General features: G+C 42.6%; 1 protein-coding gene across 2 annotated transcripts in view; it reads left to right on the forward strand.

The window, feature by feature from the left end:
• Positions 1-26,331, forward strand: part of pdzrn3b (PDZ domain containing RING finger 3b) — a 99,527-nt gene that overhangs the window by 56,640 nt on the left and 16,556 nt on the right. Inside the window, exon 1 of one of the 2 annotated variants that reach the window (XM_053315879.1) lies at positions 22,975-23,082. The exons of the other annotated variant lie outside the window; for it this stretch is intronic. Within the exon in view, the coding sequence (XP_053171854.1) occupies positions 23,014-23,082 (69 nt within the window). The 5' untranslated portion in view covers positions 22,975-23,013. Of the gene's footprint in view, positions 1-22,974; positions 23,083-26,331 lie in introns of those variants that run through there. 2 annotated transcript variants of the gene reach the window in all.

The raw sequence follows: 26,331 nt of genomic DNA on the forward strand, positions 1-26,331 counted from the left end.
CTGCACAGGATCCTTCTCGTCTAGTTGATGATGTGTTGCGATGGGTGGGGCTCTAAGGGTGGATGAGGAGGCGTGTGTGTGTGTGGGGTGGGGGGGGTGTCCACCACCACCGTTCTCCGGCCCTTGGACCCAGGTGCTTCCTGTCTGCCTGCTGGAAAAGTGCGAGTGTGCCCATGATGGGCCAAGTCAACCGTGAGCCTAGCGCCGCTGCTGCTCCTGCAATGTCCTGCGGGACCATCAAAAGGCCTTTAAACATCCAACTTTTTCTCTCTTTCTCTCTTTCTTTCACTCTCTCTCTCTATTTTTCTAGTTTTCCACCTCCCACGCTCTGTGCTTTTCTGTTGGACTCTTGTAATAAAAGAGATAAATTTGTCACCGACATCTGCAGAGACAGTTAAACGTGAAGCAGGGAGCTTTGCGTTTCTCATCTTATTGTGTGTATGTGTGTGTGTGTGTGTTTGTCTTCCTCTTCTCAGGTGTGGCCTGTTTCTACAGCAAAACAAGAAGATTTCATACTTTATAGAAATGTAGCCTGACACTGTGGATTTGCCTCTTTTTTTATTTCACATTGTTCTCCAAAGGATCCCTGGAGTTGTACTCTAGTAATAATCCCAAGACAAAGGAATATTTTGGCAGATATTGTCACAAATGAGAAGGGATTTACAAGTTTAAGTGCCAGCTGTGGCAGCTCCATAAAGCATTTATACGCTCCCTGAAATATGCATTTTATATGTAACTGGAGCTGCTGTCTGTTAAAGGAGCACAGGTCGACCTGCTTGGAGCTGCCTGCTCCTCACAGGCTGGGTTTTGTGTCTGGAAAGAGGCTTAGCTCTGTGAAGATCATTCTTGACTACTGTCCAGCTGGCCTTGCCCTAATCTGCTAAATACAATACTGGAGTGATGGAGCGACCCCTGGTGGCCGCAGTGTGCACTTACAGCATCAAAGCCATTTTTCAGTCTTCAAAGCAGGTTGTCAAAAATGGTAAGTCATAGTGAAAGGAGTGTGTTGCTGGTGGATGTTGTGTGGGGGTTTTTTCTTGTCTGATCTCCACCTCAGTCATACTCACTTCCCAGCTGTCATGCTTTATGTTTTAAGCCTGACACAAAAGCATTTAACCAACAAGGTCTGATTTATGACTCCTGGAAAAGGTGTAATTTTGAATTTTTTGACGGAAGCTCAGAGTTTTTGTTTTTTTTAAGCAAAAAACTTGTCTGTTCACTGTGGAATCATGCAGGGAGCAGCCTGAGCTGTGATCATTTGCACCCACTCTGACACCCAAAGGTTCAGGCTTTTCAACCATGCGGTGAAGTGAAGAGGTGACAGAATACATTAACAACACCTCTTCTTTTCCTCCTCCTCCTCCTCTTGCTCCATAGCGTGAGTCATCACATGAGTCTGTCTGAGAGGAGTAAGTGAATGGAGGTAATAACGCACAGCCCTAGCTGAGGCATGAGAGTACATTAGCCGCTCGTAAAAAAGGAAAAAGGGAAAAAAAAAAAAAAAAAAAGAGCTGATAGCACTCGCTTGGCAGGCTCGTTCCTCCATTGTCAGGCATGTCATTGGTCCTCCTCCACCCCCCGCCACCCCACTCCCACCCCTAAGGGTATCTCCATGACGATAGGTGCAGTTAAGGTGGTGTTTATTTCCAGGTACGGCAGTCTGCCCCAGTCCGACGCCAGGAATCTGTGTCTGCTGATAAGAACGAGACTGGCTGGGAAGAGACAGGGACTCAAGGTTAATACCTGCAGTCTAGGAGACGTTTGCATTGGCTTTAGGGTGAAGTTGTGCAACACAAACTTTGTAGCCATTGGTCCAATGTAACAGCAAGTGTTTAAAAAGCTAAATTACTGTTTTTTCCCCCCCCTGCAACCTTGTGGAACAGTTTAACAGCAGGGACAGCAGCACTCTATAAATCATGGAAGTCTTGTTAAAACAAATCATCCATAACATCAAAAAACATCTTTTTCTCTCTCTCTCTTAAATGAGCATTTTCTTGTCGTTTTTTTTACGTTTATCCTGAAAACTGAAAGAGCAGAACTTTGAGGTCATAGGGGTCATACCCAGCTCAACCCTGAGAGTCAACTGACGTGTCGGTGTGAGCAGTGACCTGAGCGCTGACTGGCCAAGGTCAGTCCCAGTTCACGCTCGTCTCCGTCCTCCTTGCTGCCACCCAACCATGGCACCCTTGTTAAGGATTTCGACCTTCCCTGCAGTTCACCAATAAGGGTCTTTCTCTGTGAGAGGGGGGGTGGGGGGTGGCTGGTGAATAATTATGGTTGCACTGGAGCAGGTAATTGTGACCCACTTTAAAGTTGGCTCGCATACTTTAAGTTTTATAGACATGTATGTACGTAATGAGTAAAGGGGGGGGGGGTTATATTTTATTTTCCCTTTTTTAGTTTTGTGCGGGTGTAGATGTGCAGATAGACAAAGATGGACGGGCCTGGAGCCAGCTGTGGAAACACAAGATAGCAAGTGAGCCAGCGAGGAAGTGAAAGGGATTTGGTGTGCAGGGATCTGCACAGCTCTGCAGAGATGGAAGTTTTCATTTCCTCAGGATAGCTCTAGCTGTTTGAACAGGTGGGCCGATCCCCCCCACCACCAGCTCCAACCCTCACCCTCCCCTGCCTCCCGGGGGCTGTAAATGCTCCAGTCCCTCTCGTGTCATCCAGTTGTTTTTTTTTTGCTTTCTCCTGGATGTCGCATTCTTCAGTTAGCATTAACAGTTTTCTGGAGCACGGGCTGCAGATCTTTAGGCTGATCTTTAAAAAAGGAAGTGTCCTAACACAGATCAATCTTTCCTGGTCCTCTTTTTGTAAGGAAAAGCCCAAACAGTCTCTGTGCTAATGCTTTTCCACTCACACTCCTGTCACTGTTGTTATTACTGCTCTGAGCAGCTGGGGCTAAGAGACATGGAGATGCTTGTTAAAGGGGGAAAGTGAGCATCTGAGCACACTGATTACAGGCGGGTTAGGAGGGGGAGGGACAGTGTGTTTTGTTACATGTTTTGTGTGTTTTGCCCAGGGGGCACGGATGCTCCCAGACTGAGTCATGCTAGACTGGAGCCACGGCTCAGCTCCCTAAGCTCCTTTCCCTCTTTTTCCTCTTCCCTCTCCTCCCACTGCCGACATAACCAGCTGGGCTCCTGAAACATCGAAATACACACACACACACACACACACACACACACACACACACGTGTGTTGAGAGGTACTTGATGGGAGGACAGAAGGAGGGAGGGAGGTATGATGAAATGCCAGGAGAAGTCGGGGCGGGCGGTGTGAGGCCCACATTGAGATTGATGTGCTGCTGTAGAATCTAGCAGGTAAACACCAGTGTGGCCCCCTCCTCTTCCTCCTTCCTCACCCCCTCCCCTCAGGACAGCACTCTGGGATTAGGCCACTCGTTGAAGCTGTTTCCCTAAATTCTCAGTTTGCTAAAAAGCCACACACACAACCCCCCCGACTCTCACTTCATGTCTGCCTACTTGTTTATGTTTTTCTCCTTTACTTCCTCTCCCCCACCTTCCCCTCTCTCCCTATTTCATTTTTCCTCTTCCTCACCGAACATCTGTGGAAGTCATTAGAGCGTCTCTGTTTTACATTGAAGTGACATGAAAGCAGAACACAAAGCTTTGAACAGCTCCTTTTTGCTGCTCGGCATCAATATTTCCACCGTCAGACATTTATATATCACCAGTAGGTGGTGATATGACTCTTCAGAATCTCACTCACAGCTCTCCCCTTAATAAATAACCTCTCTTGCTTGCCCTTATTTGATCCCACACCCCTTCAGCAAAACATTGTACTGCTGCTGCATTTTTTTTAAAGAAGAAAAAAAAAATCTCTGCTTTTTAATGAGATAGATATGAATAGATGTAGGAGCACATGCAATTCCCCCAAGCTTTGGAAAGACTGGTAGTATATGAGCTGCTGTTTGTGGACAAAATTTTACCTGTTGGGTCATTCACACTGTTATATTTAAAGCACATTATAGTGGTATTTATTTACTAGAGCCAGACACATAACAGTTAGCCGATAATACCGGCCGATATTGGCCTATCACAGATATATCAGTATTGGCATATATGTTGTCTGATAAGTTATATAGGCAGCATTTAATGTATATGTATTATTTTTCTTAATTCAAGTTAGGGTTGCGTATCGTTAAAAAAATGACCATACCAGTACCAATCCAAGTACCCTTAAAGTGATACTGATACCAACTGAGTCCTTCATTCAATACACAATTCAGTTCTCCATGTGTAAGTTAAATGGTAAATGGATTGTACTTATATAGTGCTTTTCTAGTCGTTATGACCACTCAAAGCACTTTTACATTACATGTCTTATTCACCCATTCACACACATTCATAGAGTGATGGCAGGGGCTACCACACAGGGTGCCAACCTGCTCATCAGATAGAAGCTAACCATTCACACACATTTATTCACCGTTGGCGCAGCAACGGGAGCAATTCGGGGTTAAGTATCTTGGCCAAGGACACATTGACATGTGGACTGGAGGAGCCAGGACTTCCAATTGGTGGATGATTGCTCTACCTCCTGAGCCACAGCCGCCCCCAAGTTTTCTCCATGTGTAAGAGAGTGTTCCCAGTTTTTCCTTATATATAAGTTTTCCACATTTAGTGTTTTTATCTGGTGTAACAGGTGTGTAGTGTAGACACACTTTAGAGGGTTTAGGTGGCATCTTGGCTGCTGAACTGCTAAGCACGCTAACCCAAATTCACTGTGACTTCACCACAGACAGGTTGTAGCTGCTGTGGCAGTGAGCCAATCACATGTCGCATTAAAATGAAGAACACTTGCATTGATTGGCTGTGAGCAAGTTCATCCAAATAGTCATATTTTCTAACTCTGGGTGCAAAAAGGATTGATTGCAGATATTGTTTGACGTTTTGATACTACTTGGTTGTATCAAATTCATATTGGTCAATACCTTAAAGGTATCAAGTGCTGATACCGAGCCCTAATTCAAGTTTAATGCATACATATTTTTTGTGTTCCAGTCATTTTATACAATAAGTATAGTTAAAACAAATTCATGCCTCCATTCATATTTCAAGTGTTTGATAAGCACATTGCAAAAAATATGCTTTTATCTACATATTCTGTATATGTAGGTTTATCGGCTTATCATTTTTTAACTCCTTAATATCTGTATCTGCATCAGCCCCAAAAATCCATTGTCGGTAAGGTCCTAATATTTACTGCTCTGTATACACTAGTGTGAATGTAATGTAGTGTGGTAATATTCCAGCTACATCGCAGGTCAATGTACGCATTGAATTTGTTTTGCCATTTGGGGATTATACAAGTCTTTAGGCTAGTAGCAGTATTGACTCTGGGTAAAGAGGCTCTTTACATTCTTGGAGAGTCCAGGTGGTGAGCTGTATCATAGGTTATAACCTCATATCAAACCTTTATAAATCAATTTTCTAAAGATTAAATAATAAATATGGTGTTACAAAGGTTTGATATGCTTGTCAATCTACTGAAATAACTATGAGAACTATCTCTCTCACTCTCTCTCTCTCTCTCTCTCTCTCTCTCTCTCTCTCTCTCTCTCTCTCTCTCTCTCTCTCTCTCTCTCTCTCTCTCTCTCTCTCTCTCTCTCTCTCTCTCTCTCTCTCTCTCTCTCTCTCTCTCTCTCTCTCTCTCTCTCTCTCTCTCTCTCTCTCTCTCTCTCTCTCTCTCTTTCTCGCTGCGTGTGAATGGTCAGACCTCTTAGAAGTAACCTCAGGCTGGACATCCGCTTCTCTCACTTTCAAATAACTTGACCTCTGTCAAATGAGAGTGATCACAGTTCTCTGAGGGTTGTTTAGTCTGGACTGCAGAAAGGCAGCTGAACTCTCAGCGGCTCCTCACTCTCTCTCTGTTAGCATTTCTGTCATTATGAATGTTTTGTGTGGAGCGAGCTGCTTGTTGTTTCTCCATTGGTGGTGGAATGTGTTCAAATGTGCATGCCAGAGAGAGAGAGAGAGAGAGTGTGTGTGTTTGTTTGTGTGTGTTGTGTTGTGTTGTCCGGGGTGGATTCTACAATCCAAATCTCAATGCTGCATGTACTGGCAGAGGACAGCGGCTTGGGGCAGATTTGTGATGTAATCGGGAGTTAATCTCTGCCCTGTTGCTTGCTGATCAGCCCCTCAGAGCAGTCAACCCAGGCATGCATGTAAACCTACCCCCCTCATTTCTCCCTAAACACACACACACACACACACACACACACACACACACACACACACACATACATACACACTCCACACATACACAGCTCTGCCATCGTTCAGCCTCTCCATATCCCACCTGAACCAATAATCTCATTACCAAAGCGAGCGCACCGAAAGAGAACAAAAGCTCCAGTTCACCTGAACCCTTGTACTCATTACACATCAAGAGCAGCATTAGAGCCCGCCGGACGGAGTAAATCACACTCTCGTCCCGGCTCAGGTTGCATAACATGACGATGCGTGTAGCTGAGCTGGTTGAACGGCCACCAGAGCCGGAGCTCAAGGCCAGGCCCGCCGCTGCTGCTGACGAGGTTCGGATAGAGCAGCCAATGAGAGTCCGTCATGTTTTCACAAGAGGAAAGGCATAAAAACATAAGGAGTTAGCATTAGTTTGCATGTTTGGTGACATTTCGGCGTCTGAATTCTTTCCTCGCTAATTGGAAAGGATTATCTTAGATTAATAAACTTGAAAGGATGAGGCCGGGTTAGGGGAGTTTGTGCAATTTTTAATCGTTTTGCTGGAAAATTCCGTTCATAACATAACACTTAGTTATGTTTTGTAACATTTCTCTGAAGGATAGCTCCTAGAGAGAAATTTTGAACAATGGGACATTGCCCCTTGAAAAGAGCCCTTGACACTTTTTGGATGCAGGTTGCCATAGTGACAGTCAGAAACAGGTTGTGTTTCCTTGGAGACTGGGGGACCTGTCCGGCGGCTGCATTAGCTTCATTGTTACTGTCCTCTTAGATGTTGCCTGCCTCACACTGTCTTTTCATCCCACTGACACACACACACACACACACACAAACGTGTTCTGAGAGAGGTCAGGTCATCCACAGCAAATACCAGAATATCTACTCTGAGTTTATTCCACCCAATTTCATTCTACTCCCTTTTCAAATTTGACAAATGTTGATGTGACTGCTGCCTTTCTTTCATCTTTTTTTTTTCATCTGTTTTTTTGGAACAGTATTTGAGTGACACTGAGGTTGTCTAATGGTTTTCCCTGCTTACCTGGTTCTCCCATTAGGAGCCTCTGTGTGATGAGGCAAAGGGGAAACAACAGCATCAAAGCAGAGGGGTTAGTGAGACACTATGTCAACCTGTGGCTCTCGCTTAGGAGCAGGAGGGGTATTATCCTGGGACGGGTAATGATGGTCTCCAGGGACCTGTGAGGGGGAGGAAGTGAGAGGCGTGGGGGGAGTTTTTGGCTAGTAAATCCAATCATCTGTTCTCCTTTTCTGGTCAGCTTGGGTTGGTTATGGCTTGTTGTTGAACCTTACATGCAGTCAGCTCAATATATGATTATTTTCTTTATCCTAATTGCATATTTACTCCTTTGAGTTTCATTGAATTTTTTCTTACAATAGACACTCTTGGCCTTAAAATTGGTTTACACTGAAAGAATAGAAGTTGGTTTCAGTGGTGGTGAAAGGTTGGTACTGTGCTGATACAGATCAGGCATGTCAGACTGATGCATGTCCAGAAGCACTCTGAAATTTCCCATTTAAAGATACAGAATGGCATCACAGAATCCCAGCTGTTGAAGCAAAATGTGTACATTTTATCCTTAAAAAACCTCAACTGGCTCTCCATTCAGATCTTCATTGTATTTGTAAGTCAAAGGGGGAACCCTTAGGGACCTATAGACCTTTAGAGAAGGCCAAACACATCAGCATTTTAAATGTTATATTTAATCTCTTTCATTTAATTATTATTCTCCTCTAACTCTAATGTTAGCCTCGTTTTAATTAAAGGTTGCTTTAGAAATGAAAGGGATAATGTCCTGAAACCATGAAAACAGTCATCCAATCAGATTATGTTTGTTGTTGTCTCTAGAAAAAGGTAAGCTGGCTCACTCATTGGTTAGGACTTCATAACTGGGACAGAAGGCCATAGACCCCATAGCCATGTGTGTTTGTTTAGAAAGTGACAGGTGAATTAACCAATCACATTTTGAATTATAGTGGGTGGAACCATAAATCGTACCCTTAAGCCCTCCCAAAGACCAGAGCTATCTTTGTTTTTAGCTTGGCTCACCACACGTGCTGTAATTATTTTCGTCATATCTTAATTCAAGGCTCTCTCGTCATGTAGATGGTTTGGTAATGCTCCTGTTACATCTTCAAAGTTATTATGGCTTCATGCTACTCTGCTAGCGATGCAATTTTTCTATTAATATGTTTTTATGTTATGTTGTCATGCAAAGTGAGGATTAGTGTCCTGTTAGGCGGTCCACCTGGAAACCTATTTTCAAATAGTTAAAGCTTTATTAAAGCTTTAAGCAGCAGACCAAATAAGTTTTGAGACAAATGTACTTTTCTTTCATTCATACATGAGTAATAACGGCACACAGATTGCTCTTTTTAATAATTCAGGGGCAGTGGGATGGCAGTTTTGGCTGAGCTGAAGGCCCAGCTCTAATAGTCATGGTTCACCACTGCTCAAGTACATCAGCAGTCTGGGTTGTTACTGCCATTATCATGTTCAGATCCTGTGCTTGTGTAATTAGAGTAGCTACTGCTGTGAACAGTAAATCAGCCAGTGTTTACTGTCTGCACACCTCTGCTTTACATTCAGCTCTCTGCATTCAGTGTTGATCCTCGGGTTTGTTAGTGTTACTCAGCGGCCTCGGTCTGCATGATCTGCCGTCTGCAGCCATTCACTCCAGCTGGCAGCACAGCCAGCCGTGACTGGCACATAATACCTCCTCACCTCTGCTACTCAGCAACAAAAAATCTATCTTTTTTTTCTCTTGACTGAGGGATGTCCACTGGCTCAGAAGCAATCGAATGGTGCTGTGTTAGCTGAGAGCAGTAGATAAGGAAGTAGTCAGCGGTGAACTGAGGGGGGGGGTATTTTGTAGTAAGAAGCTTTGACAGAGATAGATGGAGCTGAAAGAACTTGGAGTGTGAACCTCAGTGGAAAGGAAAGCTGAGCCTCTTGGCATACAGCGTTGGATTTGAATACTGCAAGTACAGCAACAGGTTTTAGCAGAGCAGCTGTAAAAGATAATTAGATGTTCTTTGCTGAAGAGTTAATTTTATCTGTGTTTGGCATATTTTAGTTATGTGAAAGTGAAAACCTGGACAATGCTTTACTTTAATTACAGCTGACCTGCCAACCATTATACATGCAGGTCATTGTTGAACTTCTCATTCCAAAATCATGTCTGTTAGCTATTGACCGTGAGAGCAATAATGATGTTGGGCACTGATGTTGGCCAACATGGTCTGGCTCACTGTTGATTTTCCAATTCATCCCAAAGGTGATGGATGGGGTTAAGGGCAGGGCTCTGTGCAGGCCAATCAGGTTCTTCCACACTAAACTCTAAAAACAACATTTCTTAATGGACCAGGATTTGTGCACTGGGGTATTGTGGTGTTGGAAAAAAAAAACATGGCCTCGCCAAAAATTAACTGCACTATACATGGTCATGGATGATATTATTAGCTAATTTTGGCTTGTCACAGATACAACTGTATTGACTTTATATCAATCAATATTGGTCTAATTTCTTTACAAGTGAAATTTACGTTGGGGAAAAAAATGTTGTCATCATCTACCAGTTTGGTCCTGAGTGAAATAACTCAATTATTGGATGGATTGCCATGAAATATATATTAGATATCCATGTCCTCAGAAGATGCATCCTAAAGACTTTGGTGTTCTTCTGACCTTTCTTTTAGCGCCACCAGCGGGTCAATATGTGTATTCCCGTCAGCCTCAGCAGTACTTTGTGTCTAATGTACTAAACTAAGGTGGTGAACTTGGCATTCTGATGTTAACATTTAACTTTAATACAGTTAGCAACATCAGTATCTGCCTCAAAAATCCTATATTGGTTGGACTCTGCTGTTTGGGTATACCATTATATACCATTACAATCAATTTATGGAACTACAACCTGATTTTTTTGTTTTTGTTTTTTGTGAAAACACAATTATAAATAAATTTGTGATGCCCAATGTTGTCCTGGCTGTTGTTGTAGCACCACAGAAGGTTTTTAAGGATCCATTGTGCGAGTCTGTCCCTATATAGTCATCTATTCTGTCACAGTAGACAGCTGCTCTGCCCTTCTTATTGTTATGTGATGTTTTTTTCGAGGCGCATGGAGGGAAATTGCTGGTGGGGGGCTGCTCTGTGGTCAAGGACCTCTCACCTAACTCGCTTCTGGAGTCGTCCCACCAGCCCCTCTGCAGGCTGTGCGTGTCACAGCTTGACTGACAGGTACAAAGTAACCACTGTGTTCTCTGCGGTCCTAAACTCACCCCTGTCACTCAGCTGTCCCAGCACAATGCCAGGTCGTCCCACCCGCCGGACTTGCCTCTTTTGTGTCCTTATTGAATTACAGCACAAGTTGGTTCTGTGCACTCCCAGAGTAATTGAAAACATGTGATTAAAAAAAGGCAGGGATGTGCACCAGTGAACGTGACTCCATCCAACAGAAGCACCGGTCAAATGGAGCCTGTGAAAGATGATATCGGCATGTGGCATCCTCATTATGAGGACTTAAACGTTCCCTTTGTAGGTGTTGAGACCGGAGCCAGGATTTTAAAGCGATTGAAGGGATTGTGCCAACCTCAAAATGAAGTCATGTTCCAGCAGTCTGCTGCAGACAGAGCGTAGCCTTTTAACGTGCTTCCTTACTCTTGGCCTTGTCAAGACATCTGCTGGGGTACAGAGGGACTGTTGTACCTCGGTTTACTATTGTAGTGAGTGTAAGGATTTGAAAAAAGTCGCCAAAGTCCACTTTTTAAATATTATTTATGCTAGATGTTTTTGGAATACCTTCTGTTTTTGCGTTGTATCCTTACTTGCAAATGTGTTATCCAGACTAAAACATACTACTGATACTTGTCCAATTTTAGGAGCCAAAACAGTGTTTCCAGGATTTTTCATGAGGTCATTGCATTCCTCTCCATGTTGCTTCCTGCATAATTTGTGCAAAAATATCCTCCATTAAATGAGATTTTTCTTTTCTCTCTCTTCAATTAACCTCTCATGGTGCACATTAGTATTATAATGTCGTTATTAGCCAGGTGTAATGGATGCACTTAATGCACCTCATCAATACCCAAAACCCAGAGACATCATCTTCCAATTAGCAGTTTTGTTCAGTCAACAGTTAAACGGCAATTTAAAGCAAATCTTCACATTTTATAAGATGGAATCAGCCAATTTTGCCATTTTTTGCTTAATAAATCTCTTAAACGATTCCTCGATTATCAGCTTATTTATTTTCTCTTTCCTCTTTCCTACAAGTTTAACTCTTGGCAACTGCATGATTTTTATATCTCAAATATCCACACTCCAATAACTCACGTATGTCAAGTTTGACAGTTGCTGCCTATACCAGCTAAAAGACACGTGTCCTCATAAAATGGAACAAAGACAAGGTATCCCGTTAATGGGGGGGATGGGGGATGTCCTGAGGTATTATTTCACACATCTATATCTGTCTACAGTGGCCCCCTTCTGTCATGCTGAAGTAAACCACCACAGGCAAAGATGATGTCTAGGTGCGTACATGCTCACCCAGGAGAGAGGTTGGTAAGGTGCATAATTGTTGCTTTCAGGGAGTGTCCAGGCTCATGAATGTGTGCTCTGTTCTCATTACTACCCTTGATTACCTTAATCCTCCGTCTGAACTCGGGCCTGTCACATGCACCGAGGGATCCGAGAGGTCAGAGATCAACCCACACCTCCCCACACCCCCCTGCTCGCTCCTAAAATCACTGTCTCCTCATTAAACTGCAGCCTTCTCTGTTTTTCCCTTCTGACCCCCATCCCTCCTCTCTCCTCCCTCCCACCATCCATCCACCATTCCCTGTCTGTTCCTCTTTTGTTTTTCCTCTCCTGTAGCTCCTGTGCTCTTCTTGAACGGGGGGGTGGGGTGGGGGGTGGGTGGGGGTGGCTCTCTGTGTCTTAATGGACCAGCTCCTCTTAGCACCGCCACAGCATTGTGCTCTGTAAAGGCAGCATTTGCAGGGTACTTCAGTGCAAATGAAGTTGGAACTAGATGGAAATTATAGGCTTGGCTTCCTTAAAAGCATGCCTCCATTTTTCTCCAGCTCCATTTGGAAGGGAATAGGGTCTAGCAGGGAGGGGTGAAGTGTGCAGTTATTGTTATTTTCAATCAAACACTCCTTCTGAAGATGTGTTGGTGGAAACAGGGCTCGAGAAATTATATTTGGGTTAATGATGCTCAGAGCATCAAAAGAGAAACCTGCACTTTGGGGCCATTTTCCAATTCCCAATTTGATGTGAAACACACTGAGCCCACTGGTTGAATCAGAAATGAAATGCTTTTCAGCCGCTGCCCTTTTATTGACATCAGTATTTTCTGGTTGTCCTGGCAGCCAAGTGTGCCACCATAATTGTAGCATATGTCGTTCATGTTGTAAGACGTACATGCTAAAAAGCCTTCATTATGATCGCCTCAGTTGTTTGGTAAAGGCTCGAATAGCCTTGTGTATTTGGGAAATAAACAAGAAGATAACCACATGAACAGCTTTTTACAGTTGCCATTCATATCTTTGTTTTAATCCACAACGTTGCATAGCATTAGAACACTTGCTCAATAACATTAGCACACTAAACGCTCCTCCTCACACTCCCAACAACCACTTTGCACGATCATTTCAGTGCATTTATTGACATATGTCACAAATTAATTTTGCACTCAGGCTGATGGTATTAGCTTTTTCTTCGTTAAAAGCCTCGCTCTTTCAGGTAATCATTGGATCAGTGGAGAATGAGGGCATTGTACACACTTGAATTTCCTGGGAGTTGGTAATGAAATTTACTCAGGGCAAACCTGGTTTGTATTGTCATGAGCAGATGTGTCATGGGAAGCATTTGAGAGGAGTTTATTGGCAAAATCAAATTAATTAAAAGTTACTCGTGACTGTTTGCATAATCAGTCATGTAAAATCCTGCAACATTGAAATTCAGTAGTCTCACTGCTTTTGTATCAGTTAAATTAACTGGTTACAAGTTTGTTTTTTGTTAGATTTACATCTCACATCTCATCTGAAAAACCCTACTTTCTTTAAAAATATTTCATGTAATCCAACAAATATTTGCCTTCATTTTTAAACTGGTATCTATTTTGAGCTTTACACCCTGATTTCTTTCAATCAGAGTGCTGCAATTTTGTAACATGTAATCTTTGTATCTGCACCCCTGTGGCTAAATGGATAGGAAGACGGATGGAGAGCTAGTCAAATTCACCATCAGTGCTAAATGTGTTTCTCAAAGACAGTTTAACTTTGAAAGTACCCCAGTACCACGGAGAAAATGAATGTTGTAGTTCGTCTAATCCAAAAGGTCAGCCTTCATCATCAAACCAGATTGTCTCAGGTATCCTGTGGGATTTCTTGGTTAATGATGATATTCAGTGTGTCATTTCACACCTCTGAAAAATCTTGGAATGGTTAAAGAGACAGTGTTTGTCTAAGCCTCAGTGTTGCCAGCTATTTCGTTAATACTGGAGGTTTCCAATATTTGGATTCACCTCAGTGCCTTTTCCTTGAGAAATATGTTCTAAAATTCAGAAGACCAGAAATGAAATGGTCTCAAACGTTTTCACTGCCAAGTGAACAGGAACAACTGTGAAATAGCAAAAAGCTCCTATATCTTGCCTCTAGATAGATGAAGAGGGTTATTCAGTCACATATAAAGTGGCAACGAGCAGTCATCATGATGTTTAGAATAAGTGTCATCTGGCGTCTACTGGAGCCTGACACATCTGAAGAGCAGCAGACATCTCACTTTGAAATTGCTCACTGGTTCAGACAAAACAACAGGGAGGCCGGTCTCCACTGCCTATAAGGCCTCTGAGGTCACTGCCTCGGCCTGTCTAATGGGCCGGGGGTCACATAGTAAAGAGATTTACTGACTGGTCAAGACATCCAGTTAGCATCGCTTGCAATTTCATCAAATTCCTGCCGAGCGCCGAAGACGGGCATGTATGTTACAATAATATTTTTCCCTCCTGAATGGTGGGCTCATTTATCACAGCTGACTTTTAGCAGTTAAACCAGGCAATCCGTCTGAGTATTGAGACACTTGAGTGATGTCAACCAAAATGCCAGTCACTTACCTCTCAATGACCTCAGCTTTCACTCAGAGCTTTTCATTTGGAAGAGCACTGTAATGTAATGAGATTTCGGGCTAAACATAGATCTTTGGCCATAACTCACTCTTCAGAACCTCTCACTCAAACAGGTTGATGTATTCTCCCTTTTACGCTACAGCAGGAAAACTAAATGTACTGCAACATTCAGCCATTGTCAAGTGGTCTCCTATTGTTTCCATTGGCAGTTATTTTCTTGATTTAGGGAGAACATCTAAATTTTAGCCTGGCTCAGGAGATGATAGAAAGTTGCCAGTTCTTGCAGAAGATGCCAGCAGTGCTTTTAATCACAATTGATAAAGCTAAGATAACACCACGGACAACTAAGATGAACACAAAACCATAGTCTCAATCTACAGCAGCATCTTCATTCAACAAGGGTTGTCTTAATAAATGAAACCATTAAGAACTATCAGGGGAATTGGGCAAAGTGATGAAATCCAAAGCATAGGGTGAAGATATCATTCAATGATAACTGGAATCAGCTGTATGAAGCAAAGATGTACCAGAGAGTATTGTAGTATTTTGAAGATTGGGGATATAGCAGCACATGGCAAAACCGTGAAGGAAAAAGATGAAAGAAAATAACCCAAGATCATACAGAACTAAGACGAAGATGATGTTGAAGTCCAGCCTAAAACATTGAACTTGTCACACCCTTTGTCCAAGTTATCTAAATGTCTCTATAGACCCTCAGCCCCTGCCTACTGTATGGATAGTATGTTCCTCTAGTATATCTGTAGGCCGCCAACATGGAGCAGCCAGGAGTGACGAATGTCTGGTGACTTAGCAAGTGACAGGAACTCTCGTGTGGACTCCAGAGTTGGCAAAGCCCTACAGGGAGCCTCCGAATGGAGTTACATCATCATCAGGCCATTCTCCCAGTACAGGAGAAGGATTGAAACATGAACTCTCTTTAATATCCCATCTAATAACTGTGTTGACAAGCGACCATGAGTTACCTTCTAGAGGAATGTCATGGCATTTGGATAATTAGCTGTAAATACTATTTTATTATACCTCGCCATTACACAGTAGTGAAGACGTTTTTATAGTAGCAAAGGTTAGGTGGTAATTTTACTAGCCCTATTATGGAGCTTAACACAGCTGGTTGCAGAGGTCTCAGAGGTGGTGAAGGGTTTGCAGGGCAGTCAGCCAGGGACCAAGCCAAGAGAATCACTGAAAAAGCTTATCTGTCTGCAGCAGGGCCAATTAATTTACACTTAAACCCATACCGTCGTTGCTTGCATCCACTTGGCACTGATACCAGCTCGTTTAGAGAGCCAGAAAGCCGCCCTCCGTACTCCTATGTGAAATGTGAATGATGTTTGTTTTTATTTGGAGAAACTGCTTCATTGTTCTTTGGAAAAGTGGTGAATCTTCCCACAAGTTGGCAGTGGGACAGAGGTCCCACTCTAATGAACACACACAAGAACTGATAATTGCTTTTGTACCGAAATGTTTGCATAAAGCACCTCGGTGGCCACACCTCAACAAATGCCCGGAGCTGTTTTTTTCCAAGCCCAAAAGAAGAAAGAGAAAGTGATTTTATACAGCCAAGAGCAAAATTATGTGCATTTTACTGTCAGCCTGTTGATAATGGGGAAACAGCCTCGGGGAACTTGACAAGCAGAAGCAGGTTTCCACATTTACATCTTCTGTTAACCAAAAGAGCTTCAACTATATCCCAAAAATATCAAGTGTCATGCATGGTGTAAGAAAGGGGTAATATCTTAGTGTTTTAGCTTATCAGTCTTATTGAACTTCCCCTCACACTTAAGTAATTACACTAAAATGATTGTGATGACATTATTAGTTGTTTGAGTCTCCAATTAAACTGTTTCGGTGGCTGTCATTTCTGCTGGCTGGGGTCCCTGTTGGCACAGGATCTGGCTCGCAGAGTAAATAGGAGTACAAAGCTGACAGCTGTCTGATAAATTATGCACAGCCCAATGTTTCAGCGGTGGATACACACACGCGCACCCACATACACACTCGTACTTGTGCACTCAGGCCCCAGCGGTACAGTTGAGAGGAACTGGAGACTCATTAAACTCCTCCGCACATTTAGTTTCTGTTTCTGGCCCCCCTCTGTGGGTTTTGTCTGTCTCCCTGTCTCATGTGCCTTTCGTCTTCACACCTTCTTTTTAACATCCCTCGTGTTAGTTCTCACTCCCTCGTTCCGATCCCATTCGCTCATCTGGCGTCTCCATTAGCATGGTGGCATTGCAGCTCCCTTCTCCTCTCATATCCTCTACAGATTAGCAGAGATATGAGGACTCAAGCCAGATTCAAATGGAGGGGGACTTAAGCCATGGCCAAAATCAACTCAGTGAAGGTCTTCTAATCCCTGTCTGTGGTGGACTACCTCGCCTTCCCTCTAGCAAACCTGTTGACTGTTGCCTGGGAAAATTCATGCTTGAGGAAAAAAAGTGGTTTACCAGAAGAAATAGAAGGTCTCTTCTGTATTTTAGCAGTTCAGTATATCAATGTATTATTTCATCAGACAAACTGTGCTTCAAAAACAGGAAGTTGGACTTTGTTTTGAGATTTTTCATGTGTAACTACTGTGTCCAAGGTCAAGAATGAACCCTGAATCTCAAACGTTGTAAGTTTTAACTCATGGTTTTATTAATGGTTAATAAATCAGGACAGTCAGTCGATTAATTGATTAGATGGAGATGGAGACCATTTCTGGATCTGGTGCTCTTCTCTTTTGGTTTTAAATTGTTGGTGGAGAAAAATAAGACATTTGAATAGATCACCTTAGACTCTTGTAAAATGCTACCAGCATTTTTTTTTTAATTTTTTTTTTTTACTATTCTCTTATATTGTACAGTAACAGAAATAACCTTTGGTGTTGCCAGGCTACTTTTTATCCTCATCCAGCATGACACATGGCTTTGCTTTTGCCTTGTCAGCTGCTCATGTACAATACTGACCCCAAATCCATGACAGTGTAGGCTGCACTTGCCTAAAAGCAATTCAACTGCACATGGAGAACATGTCCACTTGACACCCAGTTTGTAACATACACTTCTACAATTGAGTACTGTACATCAAGATTTTTGCCTTTTTAAAAGGAGCTGCATGTGGACCATAATCTATTTTATGATAACTTAACAACATACTCTAACAATTATTTATTAATTACTTATTAACACTTACAATTCCATATGGCTTACTAATCATTGCTGTTGGCCCTTTTAGAACATGAGAAATGAGCCTTTCTTTAAGGATTTTCTAATATTTGTTACTCTGGAATTGATGGCGTACTAGAAAGTGAGAACAAGTAGTACACTTTGTTTTAGGTATCTGCACTGCCTTGCACTACCCACTGCAGACTTTTTTTAAAGAGTGTGACCATCCAGTCATGTCGGAAAAAGGAAAATTTAAGTATCGTCCTGTTTATGTAAGTCGGTATTTGTGGTTTCACCCCACAAAATTATGAACAGTCGATGACAGTGGAAAGTCCTTATTTCTCCTTCCGTCCAAGCAACGTGACGTAAAGTGCCATGAATCCAAGCCTCTGCTATTGCTCAGAACAATGACACTCTGTACAACAGACAAGCCACACTATGGCAATCTCCTCATGGATTTACAATATGTGGTCAATTTAGTTTTCCTCCCATCGCTCTATCGTTCCTCATCTTCCACCCACTCCTCCCGCCACTCTCCCCTCATCCTGCCGTCTGGACAGTGCATTAGAGTTGTGTGAGACGAGCTGGACATCATGCTTTTTCCTTGTGTTATCACCCTCAGCCATCGGTGTCCTGTTTCTTCACATGTTGCCACGTCGTCACCTTCTGCAGACTTTGTCTCCACACCCCTTTAAGTCCACCAGCTTTTTTAAAATCCTTTCTCCTCTCTGATCACCGAGATCACACTTCCCAAGATGTAGAGATAAATGGCTTGGCATTTTGCCACGTGGCAGGCTGAAAGATTGAGGTCAGGACATATTAATTCCACGGATCATGCAGTGATGCCATCAAGATGACTGAGGACAATGAGGGTCAATTACTTTTTCGTCACCTACTGTAAATCTCCATTGAGCTTCAGGCAAAATATTATACTACCTTAGTCCCAAACCTTAGTTGGTTAATCAGTTGATCAATTACAATTCATCAGATTATGATGCCAAACTCTTTGTAGATTGAATATTTTTTGGTGGTTTGTTGTTCTGTTGGTCGGACATTAGAAGCAATATGAAGATGTTGACATTGTGCACTGGGAAATTTGTTTTTTCAGTAAACAAATCAGTTAATTAAAAAATAATAATGAAACTAGTTATTGCTTCCAGCAAGAGATGTTCCCATAAAGATTTGTTTTGGTCCAATCCCAATCCTTAAATGTCAAATATCTGCAGATTCGGTACAAATTTAGTACACATGGCTTTTCAAAGTCAAAAAAACATGATTAATTTGAATCGTCGCAAATGTGAGGAGTGCTGCAACACTAGTAGGTTGAAGTGGACAGAAGACAGAATCTGAATTTATTGGGCTTTACTGTAGCCCATACAGATCCATGCTAATATGTCCAGATCAGCCCTTATACCAACCCTAAGGAATGGGTCGGGACATCTCCTCTTGCCGCTCTAGTGGTAACTGGAACCCCTTTGCTTTAAACGAAATAGTCACTTTGTGGAGATATATGAGAGGCATAAAGCAGCCGAGACAGAGGGAAGACAATGTGTTAGGGAGGAATAAACCACACAAGAGACATCGTACGCTGCAGCAATCGCCACCTGATCCCACTGCGGCCGTAGTTAAAGCCATGACTCTTAAACTGGGCCCAGTGGGACACCGACATAACACCAGGCAGCCTCTATGAATATGAATGATCCAGCCAAGCATAGATCAAACGCACAGAACCCGAACACTACATTGCTAATTGGGGAGGGGATGAGGTAACCTCCACCCCTATTGTTTCCATTAAAAAAAAATACTCAGATATTGATGTTTATTATAAAAACGGTGTGACATTATTATCGTTTGGTCTCGCTCCTGCTGAGAACCTCTGACACAGTGTCATCATCTAGACCGGTAATGAATAAAAGCTGAAGTGTGTGTGTGTGTGTGTGTGTGTGTGTGTTTGTTTGTCAAACCACACCACAGGGACGGAGGAGAAAGGATTGTCACCAGAAAGGTACGGAAATTGAATCAGCACTGGCAAAATTAAATCTGGGAACACAACGGTGGACAGTGTACAGACACTCCAGCTGCTGTTTGTGGTTAAACAGGCCGTCAGCTGACTGATATTTCACTGCTGCTGATTACTCGTTAATATTCTTCTTTTTTTTTTCTTTCTATAACCTTTGCTGCAGTTGTTCATATCGGAGCACTGTCTCCGCTTTGACTTTGTGAATGGGATAATCTCAGTGTGAAAGGAAGATTAGCTGGGTGAGAGCGCCGGCTCAAACTCTCCACTGATCCCAGCCCCAGGCACAACAGTACGGCTAATGTGAGCATAGAATTGGTTTTCATGCTACATTGGATGAAAGTTTGAGCCGAGCATCCACACCAACCAAACCCAGCAGTAATTGTGAATGATTGTTCACATAGATACCTTCAATTTGCCCGAAGCTACTCCCAAGGCAACTTTTTGTCACCACTACTTCTTCTGCCTCAAGAAACTTATTTTAAAATGTTCTCTCTTTTTTTTTTTTTTGGATTGTCCATTATTCTGTGCAATAAAGAGGCAGCCGTTGGTTAATAGCTGTTGGATGGAATGCAAACATGGAGATTAAATGGAAAAGTGGAAATCTCATTAGCAGAATTCCCATCCATGTGTTTTAATGTAAATTAGAAATTAGGGAAGCTGAACAGAAAGACAATTCTGGGAAAATTCCGAAAAGAGTTGCCTCGAGGCAAGAGGAATTTTTGCCAGTAGATAAATTATGCTTTCAAAATGTGAAGCATTGCATTTGACAAAATAATGCAGCAATGTCTGCAGCCAAATATTGTATACAAGACCTCCCAGAAATGGTGCTCATACTGTCTGTCCTGCTGATGTACAGTATATGATTCCCTTTGTGGATATTGGGCCAAAAACAGTATTAATGTGTATTATAGCATGAAATATGATTAGAATATTTATTGACAGCAAATGGTGTATTTTGTTTTCCTTTCTTTTGCATTGACGCGTCACATTCATTTTTCTGTTGGCATTTGAAAAAAAAAAATTAACATAAAATTTGTGTGACATTTGATTGAAATCCTTTGAGCCTTACTAATAATGCAGCTGTCTCGGAGAAATACCGAAGCTGTGGAAGTGCTGATAGATAGGGATCAGTGGACACATCTGGCAGGAGGAAATACCACTATCACCAGCAGTCAGGGTTCTCCCACAGGACCACCCCACCCCCTCCTCTGCCATGAAATCTATCCAGGTATGCGGCTTAGCACTGTGGACTAAATTGAAGCAATCCTTTCTATCTCACAGTGAACTGGCTCGATAGAGTGAGATCCGATCATAGTGGGGGGGGGGTGAACTAAGGAAGTTGCCACTTTGCCACAGCTTCTGTCTGGAGAAATATAAAGTTTTCCATCTCTGACCCCTACAAACTGTAAGCAGAAACTGCATTTCTCGTCCCTATTGGACATTTATTTGTGGTTGACAACATGAGCAAACAGTAGGACTGATGCCAGGTCGAGCTTATGCAGTCACAGCAGTCGCCCGCACACACAGGGCAGCGGACACCGTGAAGGACCCGGAGAACAGTGTGTCACTACGCACAAGATGCTCCACTGGGTGAAGTTTGTCAGGCAGCGCTGGAGAGAGCCAGCATAAATATTTATCTGGTTTATTTGTTTTCCCTGGCTCTGGGCCTGTGTGTTTGGAGAGAAATACACGAGGAAAGAATGCTCAGTGTCTCTTTTTGCTGGATTAGTATACCAGAGGTCACCAAGTGCTGGTTTAACTGGAGCACAGAAAAAAAAGTTTGGGTCAATGTGGAACTAATGGAATAATGAGTTAACTTTACCCTGTACCCATGGGTGCTACCCAAGGCAAGGGTTTGTTTCTACCCAGTGTTAGTGTTAAATTTTACATTAGGGCTGGATTATATAGCCAAACTAAAATTGTAGTATGGTTTGCTCTTTTTAGTCATATTCAGTCATATGTTTTGTACCACTAACAATCAAAATGTGACAATTTTGAGGTTGAGGTTGAGCTTTTTGGTTCAAAATAACCACATTTAGTTTGGGTAAATAACCAGTTATATATAGATTTTGAAAAATCACTCACACTGGGTCAATACAAGCAAATGGCACAGCATACAGTTAACCTAATGTTGCTTCTGTGTAATATTGACCCAAACTGGGTCAATTTTCAACCCAGCAATTTTTAGTGGGACTACTGTAGCATAGCTGCAGGGCATACAGTAGCTTTGGATACATGTCACCAATATTTGGTGCTTAATCCGCTGTTGTAGATAAATGCCTTCATGTAGCACTCATGCATACAAGGCTGGATGTTAGGTTTAGTGGAGCAGGAGATTGCAGGCATCAGGAACTGGAAGAATAAATCTTTATTCTGGTTTGAGTGCAGGCAGAGGAAAACTTAACAAAGAATCCAATTTTAATACAAACTGAAGTAATGAAGGAAACCCAACCCTAACCCCTAATCCTAACCCTTAAGTACACTCAAGAAAGCCTTAAAAGCTAGCAGGCCAAATGCAAACACAAAATCATTCTGTGCTACAGAGCTTAGATCATCTGTGAGTGACATACTAACTTTTAAAGACCAGAAAATAGATGTTCTATCACCCAATGCCTGAAACATTACCACCTACTGTATATAGTGTGAATTTCTTGAAAAGCACTAAATCAGGCACAGTGAAACCAGCCTGAAACAATGTGGTCTTAACCAGGTTGAAGGCAAAAGAATTTCACATTTCAATTCAGTTCTGTCAAGCACATATATTACCAACCTGGCAGTAAAATATCTAGATGAAAGTTTAATAAAACGAGCTACAGTATCTCATCTGTCATTCTCCCACTCAGACTGAAGACAGACAGAAAAGTCTGAGGGCATCTGGTGGATTGGTGGAGAATGGCAACATGGGGACACAGTGCCAGACTGTGCCACTGGAGCTCAAATGAAAAAGTCTGGACATGTTAACAGACAAGCCCCTAGAGAGAAAAACATATTTGTCTTGTCATGCAATGAAAAGCTTCCCCGTCACTCTCCATGTTTCTAATGATGCTTGTTAATTAAACGAATGATATCACCCTCTCTGGTAAACCCCACTCATGAATAATCAATGAGCGGGCTGCTTAATAAACATGAAGTGGGTGTGTATTGCCGAGCCGTGGCACCAGCCCCCGTAAGCACAGCAGAGTGCTGGAGAGCGACGGAGAGGGAGGGAGCATGCGAGGCGAGAAGGAGGAGGAGGAGGTGGGGGGACGAGTGTGTATGTGTGTGTGAGAGTAGAGAGACGGAGAGACAGAGATACAACCACGGGCTTGGGGGGAAGTCAATCCTGTCAGCCAAAGACACAGAGCGGACAGAGGGAGTCAGTTCAGAGAGAAGAAGAAGAAGAAAAAGAAGATAGCTCCTTCACCTCTCTTCCTGCCTGAGTGGCTGGAGGGGGAAGACTGGATGGTGTGATCTGCTCCACCATGGGATGCAGCCTCTGTACCCTGCAGAAGCCTGAGGAGCAATATAAACTACTCTATGAAGTCTGCCAGGTACTGTGACCAAGCTTCCTCGAGCCTCAGGAAAGAGTTTTCCAGACTCTTTTCAGGTTCTTTTCATTGTTTTTAAGCTATTTCGGCAAGAGCCACAGTCCATTTTTAAGCATTCTGAGTTGTTGAAGGGGGTCACCGGCTGAGTGGGAGTAGAGTAGATTGGAGTGAAGTGGAGTTGTTGGCGGCTGGAGCTGCCGCAGCTGAGCAGCCTGAACTCTGGCTCGCAGGGGTCAGCGAGAGGTGGCGCGCTTTGCTTTAAAGGAGGGGGTGATGAAGAGGTGACAGCTCTCTCAATGCGTCTGCTAGTGTGTGCCGATCACTGCCCACCTCCTCATTGTCAACTGAATGCTGACTCGGGAGCTTTCCGGCTTTAACCCCTGTTTGACTTTCACTCAAAGTTTATATTTAACACTCCAGTGCTTGTTTTGCACTTTTTTTTTCCACTAAAGAAAATAGAGCAGGCTTGTTATAGATGCACCATTAACACATAGGAGGAATGTTTCCACATGAGAGCCCAGAGCTGCTTTTTACATTTCTTCTTTCTTTTTTTTAAAAACAATCTGTAGGTACAATCCTGATTAGTGTCAAGATTAATCAATAAATTGACCTGCAGAGAATTAATTCATTAACACTTTGATTGCCAATTAATCACTTAAGTTGTTTTTCCAGGAAAATGCTTCTCAAATGTGAGGATTTGCTGCTTTTCTTTGGGGTTTCTTTGGACTTTTGGTCAATTAAAAGAAGGAATTTGATTACATCACCTTAGACTTTGGAAGGTTCTGATGTTAATTTGTTCTACTTTTGCACTTTCTGACTATTTTAGTTCTGATGAATTCTACAGATTGCTACATAATGAAAAGAATGTTAGTTTAACTCCAATGCACATATTCAAAATGCATTTTGGTTTTATTTTGAAAATCTGTGCACAAAATCTCTTTTATAAATAGCTGTTAATGGGCTCCAGAATCTCAAAGCAATGAACCACATGTTTCCTCGTCTTCCACTTTTCCGTCTTTCTGCCCTCAGATGAACTCAGTGTGAACCCACTTTCTCTTGTTCTTTAAACCATCCACTTGTAGATGTTTAGCACAGAAAAGGGAAGAGGCTTCACACTGCAGGCAAAATGAAACTTAACAGGCCAAATCATCGAATATTATCTTAAGTATCATTTGCTGTGTGACTGACAGCCTACGGTGTGTTGCCTCTCTCTGCTCTGTGTCGACTTTAATTGAGACAACATGCTCAGAAAGGCTGGTTTATTCATCTGAGTGTGCTCGGGTTTTAGAGCCAGTCCGGTCAAATGAGTGAAAACACTGACCTGTCCTGACAGCACACAGTGTCTGACTCCGACAGACTGTATAATACCTCTTTGAGGACTGGTTTCTGTAACATGCTCAAATCTATGTGGGTTTTTTTTTCTTTTTTTCTTGTCCTTCTTTTCATCTGTACTGGACACCAGCCAAGTGTTATCCTCCTATCACACCAAATTACATCTCCATTTACCGCGAAGGGTGGCGGGTGGCTGGTGGCTGCTTTAAATGAATGTAATGATGGCGCTCTTTGTGGATCTTGCTCATTATTCCCCCCCAAATAACAGCTCCCTCCTCGTCAGGGGGAAGATAACAGGGGGAGTCTGACATTGTGCCTGCAAATAGTTCAGCTTTGATCAGAGTCTGCTCAGGAAAAAAATAAAAAAGACTAAAAGGTTTTGGTCTCAAAGAAAGGATTGGTGTTATGCAGTGGCATAATAAATGGATTATGGGTGCTAATATTGGGGTCAGAAAGCCCTCCATTCCTCCACTCCACCCCCAACAGACCACTAATGACAGCAGAAACACGGTGTATTGAAGAGGTCTGTCACTTCTTTTGTTCTGCCTCCTCTGTGGTCACAGTGTCACGCCACCTGTCAATCATCCTGGATTGGCAGGCCGTTGAACTTACATCAGTCTGTTTGTTTTACAGCAGCTCTCCCATCTGTAGGGTTTAGCTCCACCAATCGTCTGTCAGATTCGCTGCCTTCGGACAAGCCAATCAGCTGCCTGGCCCGACAGTGGAGATGACACTCGGATGATGTCTGGTGTTTCGTGAATAAACAAACAGAAATGTTTTTTTTCCTCCGTTCCGTCTTAAAGGGGAGTAATACTGATGCGCTTTGAAGTATTTGAAGAATCATGGAGAAATCTGTCATCTCAGTTTTTGGCTGAGGCTCTTTTTTTTTTTTCTTTTATCGGGTTGTTTTTCAGATGTGAAAGCCCCTTGGAAACATTTTGAACCACTTTTTCTGTTTCTGAAAAAGTTGTCTGGCAGTAAAAGCATCACTCCAAAAAAGCCATTCAGCAACTTCCATTACAGCTGACAAGTAAAGGTTGTTCCCATGTTGTTTAGGTGGAGAGATGCACAGCTGGAGTTGAGAAGTCTCTGGTTTTGGTAGTCATCAGGGCTAAATCTGTAGAACTGGAATCTTAAGCCAATATGAGGATTTGAGACTGCTGTGAGACTTTGATTGAGATTTGTGTAGTTGAGTATGATTCAATTAAGGCATAAAACTTAGAGCTTGATAGTTTGTCTTTAAACCCAAAGTTGTTCATGGCACTCATTACACAGCAGACAAAACTAGTCCTGCCCTGTGACACACTTTGCATGTTTAATCATTGTGTGTCCTACTACAACGTGCATCCACAGCCTTTAACTAGTAGCACTGGTTAATCAGTCCGGCTTTGCAGTTGCAGCTCAGACTTCTTTTTTTTTTTAATATATCCGGTCAGGTCTGCACTCACCATATATTGCTGCAGGATATTATAAGGATTGTGTATAATCATTGGGATTGAATATGTGATTGTGTATCTCTGCAAAGTGCATTAGAGATATATTTGTAATCGGTGTTGGCTCTGCAAAGGTATGGTTGGTTTCCCCCCCCCCCCCTTTTTTTTTTTTGAAGCTCAAATTGTGTCATAGAATAATAAAATGTAGGTTTTGAAGCAACTTGGACTCAGTGTCTGTGAAGGGAGTGGTCATAGTCAGCCGAAATATTTGAAAACTTGAGGCTTGACCTGCCTTCAAGGTCTTGGAACTGGACTTGTCTGTAATAACAGCTGTAATCAGACAGTAGAAACCATTTCTATCCACACATTGACCGCGTTGTGCATTTTTTTAGTGGATCTTCCTTTGTAGGTGGTGATGGATAAAATTCTGTGTGGGCATATCCTCAGCTTGTACCTCTAGGGGGGGTGGGAGATTCTGGGGAGTCTT

This window comes from Scomber japonicus, chromosome 3, assembly GCF_027409825.1.
Source record: "Scomber japonicus isolate fScoJap1 chromosome 3, fScoJap1.pri, whole genome shotgun sequence".
Lineage (NCBI taxonomy): Eukaryota > Metazoa > Chordata > Actinopteri > Scombriformes > Scombridae > Scomber > Scomber japonicus.